At 38.8% G+C, this 19,713-nt stretch overlaps 1 protein-coding gene across 2 annotated transcripts in view; it reads right to left on the bottom strand.

The window, feature by feature from the left end:
* Positions 1-19,713, bottom strand: part of LOC137284583 (rap1 GTPase-GDP dissociation stimulator 1-like) — an 81,755-nt gene that overhangs the window by 46,894 nt on the left and 15,148 nt on the right. For both annotated transcript variants that reach the window (XM_067816454.1, XM_067816453.1), the window contains exons 3-4: positions 15,556-15,693; positions 14,232-14,357 (exon numbers count right to left, since the gene is read on the bottom strand). In XM_067816454.1, coding sequence (XP_067672555.1) covers positions 14,232-14,357; positions 15,556-15,693 — 264 coding nt within the window. The remainder of the gene's footprint in view (positions 1-14,231; positions 14,358-15,555; positions 15,694-19,713) is intronic.

Raw genomic sequence — 19,713 nt, forward strand, 5'->3', positions numbered from 1 at the left:
CTGCTGATAATAGGATGAGGGTATGCCCCTTCTGTCAACTGCTGATAATAGGATGAGGGTATGCCCCTTCTGTCAACTGCTGATAATAGGATGAGGGTATGCCCCTTCTGTCAACTGCTGATAATAGGATGAGGGTATGCCCCTTCTGTCAACTGCTGATAATAGGATGAGGGTATGCCCCTTCTGTCAACTGCTGATAATAGGATGAGGGTATGCCCCTTCTGTCAACTGCTGATAATAGGATGAGGGTATGCCCCTTCTGTCAACTGCTGATAATAGGATGAGGGTATGCCCCTTCTGTCAACTGCTGATAATAGGATGAGGGTATGCCCCTTCTGTCAACTGCTGATAATAGGATGAGGGTATGCCCCTTCTGTCAACTGCTGATAATAGGATGAGGGTACGCCCCTTCTGTCAACTGCTGATAATAGGATGAGGGTATGCCCCTTCTGTCAACTGCTGATAATAGGGCTTCATGGAAACGAGGTGGCTCTGACCAGAACTTCCTGTTACACCTCTGCGGTTAACAGCAGTAACAAATACAAGGATTGATACTGATGCTAGAATGAATATGTAATACTGTGTTGGACTGATCTACAAGCACCTGCACAAACACAATGTATATGACACAGACCTGTTAAACTAATGGAATGTGGAGCACACAAAACTGTGACTTATAGTATAAGTGAGTGAGTGAGTGAGTGAGTGAGTGAGTGAGTGAGTGAGTATTCCAGCAACATTACTGTAGGGTCACCAAAAATGGGCTTTGATACCCACAAGCATGTGAATTGATACCACAGACTAGGAACCATATCCAGGGGAAATCTAGAATTTCAAGCCATGACATACAGACATTGCAAAACTAGTTAATTCAAATGCAAAGTAACTGCAAGCAATTGAGATCTGATGCCTCTGTGCAAAAAGATACAACATACCAAGGGCATTATAAGTGACAGCTGACACACAGTCAGCTCCTATTCATATGATACATGATGGGTAGTGGGTAGTCTATTGGCAAAAGTATTTGCAAGTGATACTAAAAATTTCCCACACAGGCACTATGTGTGAAGCCCATTTCTGGTTTCCCCTGCTGAGATATTGCTGGAAAATTGCTAAAATCAGAGTAAACCAAACTTACTCACCCACTGATGAGCCCAACTGGGAACTGGGTCTTGGGTTAGTGGTGGTTCCTATCATCCTATAGGCCTTACATACACTGCCAGATTGTGTGATTCAGATTTCTTCAGTGACAGACTGTCATCACACTGCTAGAGTGATTACATACAGCCATTGCTTAAAGCAGCTTTATATATGAACACACATAAACTGATTTCCTGGACACAGCATATTCTACACATCACAGCAGATATGTATCTGTATGGCTATTGAATACAGAAATAAGAACATGCTGCTCAAGGAGGAAACAGCTTGGCGAAGTAATGACCCTTAATGCCTAGACTTCAAAGTTGGCGCCAATGTCCATCATATAAACAGTGGATTCATGAGGCTTCTTAGATACCATAAATGATTCATCTGGTAAACAGCACTCATGGTATATTGATGATGTATAACTGGTTAGTTGTTAGGTTTCCTTGTAAATAATATTCCTATCTCACTGTAATTTCAAGAAGTAATAATTACTTAGCCATTTCTACATCACTTGGGCCATGTTACAAAAATAACCAGAGAACTGTTTACAGTCAGTCCTTTGATAAACACGCAAATATGTACAGACTTACAGTAATAATAGCGGCTGGGTTTGTCCTTTGCTCTACTGTGTTGACAGGTGCTCTTTTGGTTTGCATTCAACATGGGTGTTTATATAATACCACTCATCAATATTCCTGCATGCAGGCAGTACGTAATTAATCAGGTCTTAACAAGACAATGCAGAGTTTAATATTGTGAGCAACCAATCCTTCAGAAAACAGTCAAATCAGCAGGTCTAAGAGTTGTGGAGTACTTGTTTTAAGCCAGGAACTCCAACAGGGGTATTTACAATGGAAACCCTTGAATGTTGTATCAAAATAACAACACTACAGAAATATTCAACTTTATTCTAAATAGTATTTAGTATTTAACATACAAGTGATTGTGTGCTAGAGAACGTGTCAAGAGTTTGACCAGACAGAAATTACTGCATTTTCCACAAATACAAATTGGAAATGGACATAACCAATGTGCATTATCTTCATAAATATTGACACTTATGATCAATATCGAAGTAGTAACAATCCAACGTCATATCACAGATCATCAGAACATCATCAGGCCCCCCTAAGTAATTGAAGGAATTACAGCAAATTTGAAGGAATTGCATCTCAAATGTAAACAAATGCAGCCCACTCGCGAAACAATTGCAGCGATATCGGTAGTTTAACGGTAATAACAGAAACACATCGGCCCTATCGGAAGCAATGTCGGTAATACCGGAAACACGATCGGCCATCTTCGGAGATTTTTCGGTCGCGAGCGGAAACTCACGCAGCAAAACATGGCGTCGTTGGAAGAAGCACCCGTCTCGGTGAGATTTGTTTTTAGTTTCTATTATTACATTTTCATACTTATCCATCTTTGACCACCCGTGTTGAATGCGTTTAGGTATGAGGTGTTGTCGGGGCAATGGCTTATGTTTTTAGGAAAGGATAGTCACTCTAGGAGAGCGTCACAAGACATGCCCCTGTAGTTTGTTTACATCTGAACATCGAAGTCGTGCCGATGATTACGAACGTGCGCCAGATATAACATCATTTTTTTGGGTAAAATCTGTTTAAATTTGTCAATTGCACTTCGTAGCAAGAAAAATTATGGCTCATAAACTTCTTCATGGCGCACGTTCATGATGTTCGTAATCATCGGCACGACTTCGATGTTCAGATGTAAACAATCTCCAGGGGCATGACTTGTGACACTCTTCTGCAGTGACAATCTTTTCCTAAAAACATAAGCTATTGCCCCGACAACACCTCATACCTAAACGCATTCAACACGGGTGGTCAAAGATGGATAAGTATGAAAATGTAATAGTAGGAACTAAATACAAATCTCACCGAGACGGGTGCTTCTTCCAACGACGCCATGTTTTGCTGCGTGAGTTTCCGCTCGCGACCGAAAAATCTGCGAAGATGGCCGATCGTGTTTCCAGTATTACCGACATTGCTTCCGATAGGGCCGATGTGTTTCTGTTATTACCGTTAAACTACCGATATCGCTGCAATTGTTTCGCGAGTGGGCTGCATTTGTTTACATTTGAGATGCAATTCCTTCAAATTTGCTGTAATTCCTTCAATTACTTAGGGGGGCCTGATCATATTACAAGTTGTTTGAAGCACTATACAGATACTTTTTGTGACGTCAATGTGTTAGTAATTAATTGGAGTGGAGGTACACTGAAAGTTTCTGCAGTTTGAAACACGCAGGATGAAGAAGCATGTTTATTTCTAACTTACTGATGATGACAACTGTGGATCTCACTCAACAAGGATGTACAAAGTAGGTGTTAAAGTAGGTGTTCAAAACCTGTATAGAACACAGGCTTATCTTTACTTTGGAATTTTAACTGCTTAATCTTGATAGGTGTAATGACTTCGGTATCATGATGTTTGTGGCAGTTCTGCAAAAAGTTTGGTTTTTTTTGCACGGGAAGTGTCTGTGCCCAAATGAAGCGAGGAAATACTGTAGAAACAGCAACAAGTGATCCATTGTGGATTTTATTTATAGCTGGTCTAATGAGCTACCTTACTCACTGCTGCCACAAGGAGAACCTAGACAAGTGCACAACATACATTATTCCCCAGTCCATCACTCTTCTTATATATAAGGCAGAGCTAATAACAGGTTATTGAGTGTGCAAAAACTGTTATCTATGTCACAGAACGGTGCTGTTCTTGCAAAGTGCAACAGAATAGGTGAATGTTGTTTAGCATGCTGAAGATATTCAAGTTTAGACCAAGCAAACCAGTGACTCATTTAACAATGTCACAGCTGATGTCCATTATTCCACTGTCCAATAAACACACAAGACATTTGAAGAACTATATACACCATCAGCGTGAAGAGAAACACATCAGCTGCATTAACGCTGCAGGGCATAAGGATAGCCTTGTGATAAAAGCGTTAGCTCATCACGCCGAAGACTTGGGTTGAATGCCCATTTGGGTACAATGTGTGAAGCCCATTTCTGGTGTCCCCCACCGTGTCCACGACTGTGATATTGCTGGAGCACTGCTACAAGTGGTATTAAAAAACTCACTCACTCACTCAGCCCATTGCCGTTGTAAGTCTTCCCATTGGTCACTCAATTAAGTTGTGTTACAACTGAAGGCTACTTTAGCACTTTTAGTTACATACGCTCTGTTCCACAAAATTATATTGTGGCTTATAACTGCAAAACTGCTCATGAGTTATTAAGCAATATTCACTTGCTCTTTAGTATTATGTTTGGTTCAAAATTACCATCAGTATTGGCACCTGTGTTGGCAATCAAAATAAGGTTATTTGTGAGACAGCTGAATGATTGCCTGTTGAACTTATCGGTGGTAGTTAAAATTGGGTAAATCATTTTTGGTATCTATGTAACACTGGTAATCCCGGTAAGTGACCCATGTAACTACAGCTTGCATCATCCTGCCCTATCACCACGGAAACAGTCAAGCTATGGAATTCCTGTCTCACACACCTGAAACTCAGAGTAGTTCCTGTTCAGGTGTGTATTGGGTTCCCAATCTTCCACAATCATCTGCAGACCTGTCGTGAAGTTTCCGGGCATCTCTTCCCCAGGAGTAATTAGCCAAGATAATATCCCAGCACAGGGTTTGATGCCTCAACATACATGTATCACCAATTAGGGTATGATGTCTCACGATACTTACTCCAAATCAGGGTATGATGCCTCAAGATACTTACTCCAAATCAGGGTACGATGCCTCAAGATACTTCCTCCAAATCAGGGTCTGATGCCTCAAGATACTTACTTCAAATCAGGGTATGATGCCTCACGATACTTACTCCAAATCAGGGTCCGATGCCACAGGATACTTACTTCAAATCAGGGTATGATGCCTGAAAATACTTTTTTCAAATCAGGATATGATGCCTCAAGATACTGACTTCAGATCAGGGTATGATGCCTCAAGATGTAACCCAAATCAGGGTATGATGCCTCAAGATACCATTTACACAACCCACATATCATGTAAAACTTTGCAAGCACATCATGTAAGATAATGAAGTTGCCATCCATACAGATTTCTCGTCATTATTTTCCAGTTCTGACTCTGTATAAATAAAATAATGTTCACTGAAAGCCAGATGGTCAGAATCCAAACACCAGGAGAGACCAGACTTTGATGTTAACCACAAGCATGGGTATGGCAGAGACAACCCTAGCATAGTGGAAACCGAGATTCAAACCCAGTACCTAGGCACCACTGGCTTCTTGTACAATTAGAATATATATATATTCATTGATGTATCTTGTTTGTTTCAAATCACCCGATGAAGGAGCAAGGAAGAAACGTTGTGACATACAGTAAAGAAGAAGTTTTCATCCATAACATTTGCCCTTTACTTGAATACCAATTTCTAAATGCCTCACAAGAACCTCCTCAGAACCTAAGGGATTCAAAGCTCCAGATTACCAGGTCAGCCATGTCCTAATCTAGAACATGACATTAACCTTCATTTCGCCTAATCTTGTTCTTCCAAAACCTTACAGCAGGCCCATCATGTTCATTTGAAACTAGTAAAGACTCCCCCAGTTGGTGAAAAAGGAGCGTAATCAGATACTGTTTGATCAGACTTTCTTCTGTTCATGGGCTATTTTTTCAGTTCTGCTTTTCATGATTTCTCCCTTTCATCCTGCATCCAAACATATATGTGCAGTAACAAAGATCCCTCGACAATAACACCATGGAAACATTTACCATGTCCACCATGTTTTTAAGAACAGGTCAAAGAAAAAAACTGTATAATTTCAAGAAATATGTGAAAAGATAAAAAAGTTCTTCTAAATTTACACAACTTCAAATGTTTACATTCAGTGATATGAAACATTTCCAGAAACTTTCATTCCTAAAAAAGGCAGACACAATTACTTGAAAAATATCACCAAAGCTTACATAAACATAGACCTCTACTTGCAGTGACCTGCAGAGTCATAGACACAGAGGCAACAGTGTAAAGAAATGTCCTTTCAGGTTGATAATATATCTCAAGGCAGGTCGGCTTGGAGACGGGGTTGGAGCCAGCAAGACATCCAATCAGGATCCTCCAGAACATGCACATTTTAATTGGCCTCAGCCTTATCATATACAGGGCCAATATCTCTGCTTGACACACTGTTTACCAGCTATAACTGGTTAATTAATGACAACAACATTCCAGATGATGCACTGTTGGCAAGAAAGTGGTGTTGTGCACAAGTTGGTGAAATATCTGTAAGCACATGTCTGCAGAAAGACATAATCTTGCCATGTCAACTTGGGTAAAAAAGAAGATGGAGCAGGGAAAATATAACACTAAAGTATCAAATACTCTTATTTTAATGATCACTGCAATTGCTGAAGTAATTTCTTAAATATAAGAGAATGGATAGTTCTGTTCTGAGATGTGTTAGTTTGTTATCAGATGTGTCAAAAGTATTCAACTTCAAGGTATATCCTGTAAACTTAAAACCTGAAGTGTGCTTCTGGCAATACATTAGGTCATCTCTTGCTTTCCCAGAATAACATGGCAGGCATGTTTTCTTCTATACATATGTTGTCTTGCCCAGACACTGCCATCGGGATATGGTGTTGCATAACCAAATAACCAATCATCTCAAAGGACAGACAATTCCATTGTTCAAATGTGATCACAGGCTTGTATATGTAGTAAATGTTTGCCTGTTTGAAGAAATTTCACATAGAAATTACAAAACACTGATGGTAGCTGAGAGGTTAAAGTGTTTGCTCATCATGCTAAAGACCTTGGTTCAAATCTCACATGTCTCATTCTGTCTCCTACAATAATACAGGTGAAATACTGCTAAACCAGTATCAAACTCTACTCACTCACTCATGACATGAAACATTGTAAGAAGAAATGTCTAAAATCAGGAGACCTGTGAAGATCAGGGATAGAATTGGTTTTCAGCAATCCACCCTGGTCATAAGAAGCGACTATTTGCTTGGGTGGTCAGACTAGCTGACTTGATCAACACATGTCATCATATCCCAATTGCAAGATCGATGCTCATGCTTTTGATGACCTGATTGTCTGGTTCAGACTTGACTATTTACAGACCACTGGAATATTGCTGGAATATTGCTGAGCGCAGCGTGAAACCAAACACACTCATTCACTCACTCACTCACTCACTAAAACAGCACTAATGCACAAACACACAACCCTCCCTGACAGACAAGCTGTAATGGACAAACTGTAACATACATCCTGTATAAGACAATTTGTAACACACAACCTGTAAGTGTAACCTACAAGCTGAGACCTACAAATCTGTCCATCATTGCTTGCAGATGACAGTTATATAAACACAAACATGACAAGTTTTCTATACAAATCCTGGCCAAATGTTACAGCAACACTGGTGCCATGTTTGTATGCTTCACCATCGTGTTGTCATACCATTCCGAACTGCTCAACAGGTGGGTATCACCTCCCTGTAATGTCAGGCCAAATAATTGCTTTTCTCTTGAGACGGGAAGTTTGGTTAAGTCATCTTTTGAAATCTATGATACAAACATTTCACAATCTCAATTTTCCACCCCTCTATAACACAGTGATTCCTGATGAATGGTAGTTGTGTTTCAATGGAGCCTGTGAGATGTGGAAATAAATCTGAGTATCAGAATGTACTTTACTCACAAGCCTAGAACCTGTAAAAGGTTGAATCTTTACTTAAGATCCACAATGACAACTAACTGGTATACCAAAGAAAGTCACTGAAATTTCTTGTGTCAAATTGTGAACCTAGAAACTTCATTGTATTGAATCTGGGATTGGAGCCCACAGTAAGAACTATCTTACCAAACAAAGTTGCTGAAATTTGTTGAGTAGTCTTGTATACCTCACACTTCGTTGCATTGAGTAGAAGTGTAAGCCTAGAAACTTCATCATGATAAATCGTGGATTTAAGGCCACAGTAAGAAGTAGAACTACCTGGTTTACCAAAGAAAGTTGATGAAATTATTTTGTTGAGTTGTAAACCTAGACACATGATCAGACTGAATCTGGAACTGGGGCCCACAATAGGAGACATTGGGTATGCTACAGTAATGCCAGTTTACACAACAAATTACAGCTCCTTTGATGACCGAGTCTCTCATGTCAGCCTTTGGGATACTGCACATCCTAAAATGATTTTTAATTTTCTTATCAAACTGGCAACACAAGCATGCAATAAACTACGAGAAAAACAAGCCTGAGACTCCACCCCACTCCCATTTCCTGCCACCCTGTCTTATGTTCACAAAAGAGATCTCTTCATTGAGGCCTGGTGTGTACACATGGCCTTGACGTGTTATCTGTTGTACAGTGATTTATTGACAGAGATCGGAATTGTACCCTTTCTGTTGGAATGTGTAGGGTGAGAGGGATATTGTCTGTAGTCATTTCTATCACTGTTGATATACAAGCTATATAAGGCTTTGAAGATGGTCATTTAGGTTGGACATGATTTAGATACTGTCATGTGATTCATGGTTTGATCATCAGGGGTCAGATTACACAAACTAATTATGTTGTTTCCTGAAACCCTAAGGACAATTGTATTTCTGATTTTATGGTTTATCCCAGTCATATTTGATCAAGAATTAGAAAACACAAAAAACTACTTTTCTTCACTCCAAATATATAATCCTAATGTTGCTATCGGCAAAAAATGTAAATTGACAAGAATTTGTTTTAAAGATTTTTTATAATTTTTTGCATTTAAAAAAATATTACTTTGACTGGTGATGTTTTAAAACATGTCTTCCGCCTGCCTTTAGCTTTTCTAAGGACACAAAACAAGAAATACAACTGGTCTGGCCTAATGGGTTATTATAAATTATGTTCACCCAGTGTTGAAACTGTGTGTTTATGATTATGTTTGTGTAAGGAGACTGGTGCCCAGTGATAGGAAAGATAGTGTTCTGTAGTGGTGGTTTCAAGGGATCATGATGGGCCGCGCCTAGATGTTTGAAGCTCTCTCAGCGCTAAGTTACTTGTATGTGCCATACATTAACATTAACTTATGACTTGTCTTAAGAGGTGGTGATGGTGATGGTGATGGTGTTGTAGTTGGTGATGTTGGTGTAGGTGTTTTTGTTGCTAATACCTGTGTAGTTGATGCAGTTGGTATCTGTGTTGGTGGTGATAGTAATGTTCATAGCAGTAGGGGTGGCAGAGCTCTGATGTTAGCTACAAGTGGTACTGGTGTTGGTGATAGAGTTGGTCTTGATGTTGGTGCTGGTATTGCGTGTTGGCATTGTAGTTGGTACAGCTGGTGTTGGCCCCAAGATTAGGGACCAACATTGCTAGTTTCAGTACTGGTGTCCATGTTGATGGTGAAAACGTCGTTACAGATGCAGGATCTGAAGGTCAGTCTCCATGACAGACTCAGTTTGAAAATGACAGAATCCACAATGAATATTTAAGAATAAAAGATAGATGGATGTTAGATATGAAGGCTAAGAAACAATAATTTCACAATATTAATGTAACAGTCAACAACTCCTAGTTAATTCAAACTACCCTGAAATAAACATCAATGTTGCTGGACAAAATCCTAAAATATCTTCCTCAAACTGCACGCAAAACAATATGTCAGAAACATCATTCAAATACTAAGAAGAATGATCAAACCCTACAAAAAACACATCAGTCCAAACCATGGACATGTTTATGGGCAGCTCCATCGCACTGGTGCCTCAGACTGGCATGGACACAAACACTGGTGTGTGATGCCGGCTGTAATTAACAGGAAGACGAAGAGGGATTGTTAGGACAACATGACTGAGATGGACCCTGAATCAATATGGATACATCATGTAGGCAATCCCATCAAGTTTAGCATTGTCAACCTTCAGGGAAACAGTACAGGAGTACTTGCAACCACAGCAACACTTGACATTTCTGACCTCAAAACTCAATATTGTCTGTGTACATGATCGATCATTTGGAATAACTGTTTCTGAATCTAGATGAATGGATTTTTAAAGACAGACATGCTGTAGCCATCAGAAGTGTTAAGACAGATTCATCCTTTACAGAATTTTAAAAAAAAAACACGAAAAAAATACACTTAAATTACTTTCAGCATGTTGAACAATGTTTCATATAAACCACTGCTAAAGAAAGAGAAATGAAAACCCTGTCCAAGGACCAGTCATTAATACAAGGTTTCAAGAAGTCAGGGAGGCTAATACAGATATATGACATTATTTATTGGAGGGTCTTGAAAAATAATATTGATCTGGGAGAAGGTCTTTATATAAAATTATTTCTAATATTTTTTAACCATTAACATTTACAAGAAAAGCATTTCACTCATGGTAATAAGGTTCTACCACTTAAACTTAGCTTTAGAGCCATGAAAACAAATAGAGAATGGTTGCAAAAAAGGGGCAAACTTTACAATATGTTGATACACTTATATTCAGTAGTATACAAAATCTCCCATACAACCATCGTGTAATAAACAGCAGGCCCCATGTTATGCATTATTCATAAAAATGTTGCCAATAAACCTTTCAGTCCTGATACAAATATGTTTCTTTTACATCAACAGACAATGAAAGGCTTGGGGACCGAATACCTCCAACTGTAAACCCAGTGGAGTCCAAAGTCACTGTAGGACTGAACCAAAGTTATTCAATAACTTATGACAAGAAATGTCTTTGTACATCTGTAGTTCATCATGATAGAAGGGTTCAGTACAAGGGGATGTGTTTGTCCATCAAATGTGTCCACCATACAAAATATGCCGGAAATAATAATGCATAATGGCTGCAGCTTAACTGTTATACACACAATTAAACCAAAATGGATCACAACTATAAGGGGCAGTGGGGTAACCTAGTGGTTAAAGCGTTCGCTCGTCACGCCGAAGACCCGGGTTCGATTCCCCACATGGGTACAATGTGTGAGGCCCACTTTCTGGTGTCCCCCGCCGTGATATCGCTGGAATATTGCTAAAAGCGGCGTAAAACCCACTCACTCACAGCTATGATAACATTATGAATGACAAGTCTTTATGGATGATCAACTTTGTTATTGTATGATGGCGAAGTTTCCGTATAATTCCGCTTTCAAGCATGAAGAAAACAGTATGAGAATTGATTACTCAAATGCATGAAGAAAACAGGATAAATACCTGTACTCAAATGTCACTGTTGTACATTAAAGGAGTTGATAATCCATAAAGACTTGTCTTTCATACTACTTACAACTTGTTGAACAGTTTAAAATGACATTGTTTGTGCACATCCTTCATCAATATGGTGAAGGTCATCTGTTAAATATGTGTTTGCAAATTCAGAAAACTTTCCTTCACACAATCATCAAAGCAGGAAGGAACTAAAAAATATATATTTCTTCTTTCTCTTTAATACTGACATTTCCTCTTGAGAGATTACAAGAAAGAAGAAACTCCAGAAGTACCCACAAAGCAAGATTCTTAATCACTGCTACTTCTGGAGTCAAACCCAGAATGCAGCACACAGGCACCACTAAGGGACATAACTCTGTAAAGCAAACTCCATGTCTTTATGTGATGGCACCAACTGCATCCAAACCTTCTATAACTGAAAAGCACACATAATCAGTTAGTCATAAGTGTCATACAAACTCTGAAGCATACTCCTACTCCTCTATCAAGTGAGTCACACTGGTGAATGCTGGTGCTCTTCAAAACAAAAGTTGATATCCAAAAACCTGGTTTTGAGAAAGTCCCATGAGGTCCTGTCCAACACCTTCTGACTTGAAGAAAGAATTATTTAAAAGAAACTGTGTCACGAACTCGTGTTACACAGGAGCTGCTCAACAAATCACATGTCTACTTCTCTGTGTAAAACATGTTTACATTTCTGTGTAAAACAAGTTTATTCTTATGACTGAGAGAATGTCTGTGATGCTAAAGCACTAAAACAAACAGTATTGATGTCTGCATTTCTTTTGACTGATCAGGCCGCCATCAGACGTGCAACAGAGACCTAAGATTCCCTTCTTATCTAAATACAAATATTTTGTAAACAGATTATCTGTAACATGAACCATGTCTACATTGCAGTTTCTGAGCGGCAGACTTGCTGTCACATTTCGAAACATGAAAACTAATAAAAACACCGTTACTTTCAACATGGCCAAATATGTTATCTAACTTGAGCTGTGATTTGTTCTATTTAAGAGATACCCAAACTTTAAGGGTAACATTTATCCATGGTAAAGATGAATATTGTGGAATATAGTCAAACATTAAAATACATCAAACAGCAGTTACACTGTAGTGAAGATAAAAGTGAGTAAGTGAGTTTATTTTTTTCTGCTGCTTTTAGCAATATTCCAGCAATATCTTCGAGGGGGACACCAGAAACGGGCTTCGTACATTGTACCCATGTGGGGAACTGAACCCTGCTCTTTGGTGTGACAAGTGAACGCTTCAAACCCATGGCTACCTCACTGCTCCAGCAAAGGTAAGACATACAATTTGCTAAAAACAAGACACATCCATGGTAACAGGTACAATGTAGGTACAGCAGGAGGTGAATGAAATGGAATATGTTACCAAGGTAACAAACATCTATGGTGACAGCTATAGTGTTGCTTGGGGAGTCGAAGACAGTGCACAGTAACAGATATCCATGGTAACAGCTATAGTGTAGCTAGGGAAGTGGAAGACCTCGGACGGTACTAGATATCCATGGTAACAGATACAGTGTAGGTAGGGAAGTGGAAGACACTGCAGGGTAACAGACATCCTCCCTCCCACTTCCTCCAGTGCTGCTGCATATATCACTGTCTCCTCTGGGAAAGTCTGTTTCCTGGTGTTTTCACTTGCAGAGGATGTGAGCTCATTTATTTCCGTGTTTACAACAAAACACCCAGGCCTGCTGTAAGTCATCTCAGTGCTGAAAAGCACATTTATGTGGAGGTGAGAAATGGCAGCACTGAGTCTTCTAGAAAGAGTTGAACCTGAGGATTTTCATGACATGTGACCAAGTGTATTTATATGTACACTGCAGTCATGCTGTCTGTGACAAGGCTTACATCTTAAACTCAGCTAGTTTTATCCATTGTTAATGATACATCACAAGCCAAGAACGTAAAGGAATCTATACCATAGTTCAGTATTTGTGATGAAATGTACAATCATTTGAAAGCATCTCAATCACAGCTAAAGAAACAGCATTTCAAGATCCTTCCACGGAACATCCCTTTTATGATATAAATTCAGCATCTTGTCTTTGAAGCAAAAGTACACTTAAAATTCTACACTATCACCAGCTATGTCCATTGCTACCAATATAGGGCTCTGTGTGAAAAAGGAATGGTGTCACTATGACTATGATAAATCTCATGGTTTAACACTGATGTATATCAGTCGTAGTGCTATGATCACTTTGTGGGTGGGTGTGTTCTTTGCTTAATGCAGCAGTCACCAATATTCCAGCTATATGGAATCTGTACATGATGAAGTCTTGATCAACATCATGATCATCTACGCAACCAGGATACAATGTCAACAATCATTTCTCAACAAGTCAGTATGCCTGACCAGCCAGCTCTTTCGTTTGCCTCATGACATCAGTCACTGGTTTGTCTGGTAAAGCTTTTAATCAAATTGTGTATCATGATTCAATAAACTACAGTGAAAGCTGTCAAAACCAGCATCTGTCCAATCTGGCAAGTTGTCAACACCAGCATAAAATATCTGTCCCATCCATGACTTGTACATTCATCATCAGCTCTACAATCTGGCACATTGTCTAAACTGGATTATTTATTCCCCAAATGAGTGCCGGTATAACCAGCTTCCACTGTCTGTGAACATACTTATAAGAAACTAACAGATATGAACAGTTTTGTTGTTGCCCCGACCACTTCATGGAAATCAAATGTGTTAAACGAACAATGATTATAAGAAAGAAAGACAAGAAAGACACTGGAATTGGAATTAAGTAATAAAAGTGGTTAAAATTGTACAATGTGCATAGCTTTACGCTGTTAACTGCAAGTGAAGAATGACTTACCATTGTCGTAGCAGATGTTGCCCAGGGCCCGACACCCCTGGATGGCCAGTTGTACATCATTGCTGTTCAGCAGCTGCAACAGGGGCGGTACAAACCCCTTTTCAACCAGTGGGCCCCTCAAGGACTCTGTAATACAGAAAAGAGTCATGGATGGACACTCACAAAAAGCAACCAAACACTTAATACCACAGAACTGGACTGTTTAACACTTGTAATGTTTACATACTGGGCCTCATTCAACAAAGCAATCTTACTGCTAAGGCTACTGCAAAATCCACACAAACTCAAAATCAGTGAGTGAGTGAGTTTTTATGCTGCTTTTAGCAATATTTCAGTAATATCATGGCAGGGGGACAGTTCACATATTGTACCCAAGCAGGGAATCGAACCTGGAACTTCGGTGTGTGAAGCCAACACTTAAACCACAAGGCTACCCCGCAATCTCAATTTCATTATTGATAGTTGTATCATCAGCAGTATTTCAGCTATATCATTACCATAGAATAAGGACTGGTGAAGCATTAACATTGATTTGAAGAACATGGTCCAGGGCGACATGTTACAAACCCTCAGCACTTTCATTGTAATAAGTGTAAGTGACTTTACATTTGTTATGATCGCCATGCTGCAAAGATTGCCCTGTACAGTGGCATTCAAACTGAGATGCTACCACAGATTCACCACTGTAGCTACAGGGAACCATTTTTTAAGTGAGTGTGTTTCCCTCACTTATTAACCTGAAATAAAAATTCAATTAAATTTCCACATTCACAAATCATCCTCATCGGCTTCACGAAAACAAGACCTCAGTATGTTTAATGTGAAAAAAATACTATATCAAAAGCACTTTCAGCTGGAAATGATGGGGAGAGGTCACAATGCTGCAAACTGTTCCCAGTTGTATCACAGATGACTTCTGTCAAAGTAAGATCTCAGTGAAAAGGAAAATTGGTATATCAGCTTCAGTCAAGGAGCTTTCATATTTTAAAGGCAAATGGAAGTGAAATGTGGCTTTTATCCTCAAAAAAGGGAGAACCAAATATTATCAAGCTACTATGGATAATAATAGTATGTGGGGAGATATCATTCAATGTCAAACTCAACATCATATCAGTGTCACTGATGATTTGTTTGGGAAACACACCGAGCAATCATAAAACACTTGTGAGTGTGCCAGTTGATGTGTAGAATGATGTTGGGTAAAATAATCTATTTCTGTTGAAATGACCATCTTACCAAATTACCATTACCGTGATGTTATAAATATTCAAAATAGCTGTAGCTAAAACTGCATTATAAGTGTCAGTTTGACCATGTTTCTGACCTGTTTTAGCCAGCTCTGCTACCAGTTGGGCACACTTGGATGTGAAACTTGATTCTGATGCGTTTATGAGCAGCTTGTGGACATCCTCCAGAATCCCTGAGTTCAGGAGAGGCTGCGACAAGTCATCCTCACTATCTTCTGGAAGAAACATTTCCATGTGTAGATCCTTGTTGAGAGGAATGGGACCGAACACTGATCTATCAATTAAACATTTAAACTCTGATACAAAAAGATCTATCAATTTGTTCAGTTCTCCTTCAACACATAGGAACCCCCAAAAGTGTACCTGATTCTGGAGATGGTAAGGTCTGCCAAACTTTTACAGATCTGCAAAGGATTTTATTACATGAAAAAGCAAATTACCCGTGAAAATATATCTGTATGTTCAAAATTGCTAAATTTGTTTGTTTTTGTTGTGAGTTTATATTTTGGTCAAAAGTTGACCTCCATGGAAGACATGATCCTTCTATTTATGATGCCTGCCTCTCGGAACGTTGGACAGAAACATCTATAATACAAGAAATTGGTCCAACATGTTAATTTAATAAATACTTTACAAAATAAAATGTAGAACAAGTGCTTTTCTTCACAGTTAAAGACTTGCACATCACACACATCACAAAGTATAAGCAACACAATGAATCACTTTGGTCGAATTCACAAGGAGGCTTCCCTTGAAACTCATCTGCTTACAATAATACATACACTGTAGTCAGAAGGTCTTATATGATGTTCATCAGCTTACAATCATATCATACAGGCACTGTAACCAGTAACACAATGTATTGGTTAGGTTGCAGTCAGGTCTTATCTGAAGTTCATCAGCTTACAAACATATCGTTCAGGCACTGTAACCAGGAACACAATGTATCAGTTTGGTTGCAGTCAGAAGGTCTTCCCTGAAGTTCATTAGCTTACAATCAGCTTTGGTTGCAGTCAGGTCTTGTGCCTAGTGACACAATGTATCAGTTCAGCTGTCTCCCCTGAAAGTCATCAGATTGCTTTCATACAACCATATTGACAAGCAAGTCCAAACATAGCCCATTAACACAGACGACTGATATTTTCTTTTGCACTGGAATCCCTGATCAACGAGTTCAATAAATTGTTTTGGCAACTTTTATAAAATTTGATCCTTACCAGTTCCAACAAAGACCTTCATTGACTGTTCAAAGCTTAGCTTAAATGGAACTAAAGCCCAAGACAAAGGAGGCAAAAGATCAAACCATGATGAAACCCAGGTAAGCTGCTTAGCTGCTTTAATTCTACCATAGATGATGATATGCAGTTGTTAATCACTGAGGCATCATCAGTCACACTAGGCTGGGAGGGGACATCAGAAAATGTAGGCCAGTATTCAACCATAGGTCAGTTATTGGTTGTCAGTGTTCAGATACAGTCAGTGTCCCTGCATGAGAGATATGTTACAGTCTGACAATATCACATTAATATAAATTAAACATCATGTTACTTTTAAAAAAGTGAGTAGTCACAATGAACAGTATTTCAGTTAAAGCATGATGTCAACTTGATATCAGAGGAATTCCTGATGCATATGATTGTTTGGTTGGTTGATTGGATGGGTGTTTGTTGTTTGGGGTGGGTTTGTGAGTGAGTGATTGTTGTTTGGGATGGGTTTGTGAGTGAGTGAGTGATTGTTGTTTGGGATGGGTTTATGAGTGAGTGATTGTTGTTTGGGATGGGCTTGTGAGTGAGTGAGCGATTGTTGTTTGGGGTTCTTTTGTGAGTGAGTAAGTGATTGTTGTTTGGGATGGGTTTGTGAGTGAGCAAGTGAGTGATTGCTGTTTGGGGTGGGTTTGTGAATGAGGAATTGTTGTTTGGGGTAGGTTTGTGAGTAAGTAAATGATTGTTGTTTGGGGTAGGTTTGTGGGTGAGTGATTGTTGTTTGGGGTGGGTTTGTGAGAGTGAGTGAGTGAGTGAGCGAGTGAGCGAGTGAGACATCAGTACTCATGTAGTTAATTTGGGAAGTTAAATACTGTGAATGGGTTTTGGGTGTCATTAGTTTGGTTTACTGCCATGTGTAGCCGGAAGTAATGCAGTTGTCAGACATTTATTAGATTACTTTGGTGGCTAATTCCTGAAAAGAGGAGGTCTTAGGTGGTTACACTTTGGTGAAACCCAGAACCTATTTGAGGCAAATACACTGAATTTCATTTTCTTTCAATTTTGGTTTGATTGGATAAACATTACATTTTCATGTTTTTATAATATAGAAATTTCATATCTTTCAGTTGATTACTTAACGACTTTTTAATTTCAAATCTTTCAATACAGCATGATAATTTTTAAATCTTAAACACTGCACAGAGGTACTTCGTCATCCCTTTTCTTCAAAACACACACTAACACAATTCATATAAAATGCCAAACATCATAAAACCTAAAATCAGAGATTTGAGACAGCACTCCACAAAAAGTGACATTTCATCAGCTGAAATCAGTCACCCCAAACACAATTTGTGACAAAATCCACACAATAGCAGCAGTGCTCCTGTTGTTTGGAGGTGAGAGGGCTGAGTCAGCAGTACACATTTAGGCATGAATATCTCCTCCAGCCATTGTGAAGATCCTGGCATCTTGGTGTGGCTATTATCAGTAACAACTGACCCTTCACCTTTCCTGTCAAGAAATACTTGTAACCTGGTATGAATTACTAAAGAGTTGGTCTTTTGGCTGACAGATCCCTATCTGCTCCCTTGGAAGGAAGATCTTGGCTGCTTCGTGGAAAAAACATTTGTATAACATGAATAAATGTATCTGAAATGTTGTGGTATGGAGACCTTCGCTGTTTCTAATCTATGGAAACTCTTGTCTTCAATCTTTGATGTTGTACAACATTATAAAACTATGATGTTAATTTTCTGTCTGTTTATTTTAATCACTTGAAATGATTCAGGAGACAATTCACAATGTAACACAAAAATACATACTTTTGGTCTCATTTCAAAATCCAATTATTTATCAATAATCTGGAATAAAGAGATGAAATTTTAAATTCTGGAAATTTAATTAGGTATATTTTACAAACAAAATTTAGAACAGTCTCCACAAAAAGCAAACAAACAACTAATAAACATTGTTTGAAATATCTGTCTCTTCTATGTCATCTGTAACTACAGGCTGATGACATTCAACTTTGAAATGCAAGAAATAATTTCAAGGCGAAGTCATCCTATTCAAGCTGAATGAAACTTGAGTTATTTGAATATACCATCTGATATTGATTTCCTTCCCATTCTCTTAGGATAATATCAACTCTAAAAGGTTTCAATGAATAATCAAGCTGACTTTTTCACACTGACACAGAGAGGAAACTATCCATATTTCAAGTTTTTAAAGTGATGCTCTGTGCTTGAATGTGTCAGTTCTGTGGGCCATTGGGTTTTAATTCATTTAAAACACACAAGAGATCACATGAGAGAACAGGGTTTAGTTCACTCCAATGACAACTGAAACAGTGAGGGGGTGAGTGAGTGAGTGAGTGAGTGAGTGAGTGAGTGAGTGAGTGAATGAGAATAAGTGACTGAGACATCAGCACTCGTGTAGTTATTTTGGACAGCAAAAGCAATCTTCATTTTGACTGAATTCAGTCACTGAAAAATAAACATTTATCACCTACAAAGCTTGTGTTATCAGTATTAACATCTTCCGTAACAAGTATCCAAAAGCGCAAAAACTGAAGCCTAAACACACCACATACAAAACATTCATCCCATAGCTGAGACAAGCTGTCATGTCTTGGTGCATCTTCCACTCAGGCAATTGTTCATAACCAATCACTGCCAAAAATTCTAAGCATTTTGGCTGCAGGATAAATTTGAGCTGCATACAAAGTGACAGTTTTAGTCACAGAACTATCAAAGTTTTGCCACTGCCTTATGCATAGGTGCATTTACTTCTGGAACAACATACTTGAAGCAAATTTTATATGACAAGTAGCCATGATCACACAGCTGTGAAAGATGATTAGCAACAATGTTGGTCATTAATGGTCTGTCCCTCAAGAGGTCAACCAGAACCACCATTTGACACAAACTCTTGTATTGTCCAAAACAATATACAGAAAGTGGCCAAACCAAAAGAGTAGTTAATTATGTCCATCAGTTTGATATAAATGTGTTCATCATAATCATAGTA

This window comes from Haliotis asinina, chromosome 5 (genome assembly GCF_037392515.1).
Source record: "Haliotis asinina isolate JCU_RB_2024 chromosome 5, JCU_Hal_asi_v2, whole genome shotgun sequence".
NCBI lineage: Eukaryota > Metazoa > Mollusca > Gastropoda > Lepetellida > Haliotidae > Haliotis > Haliotis asinina.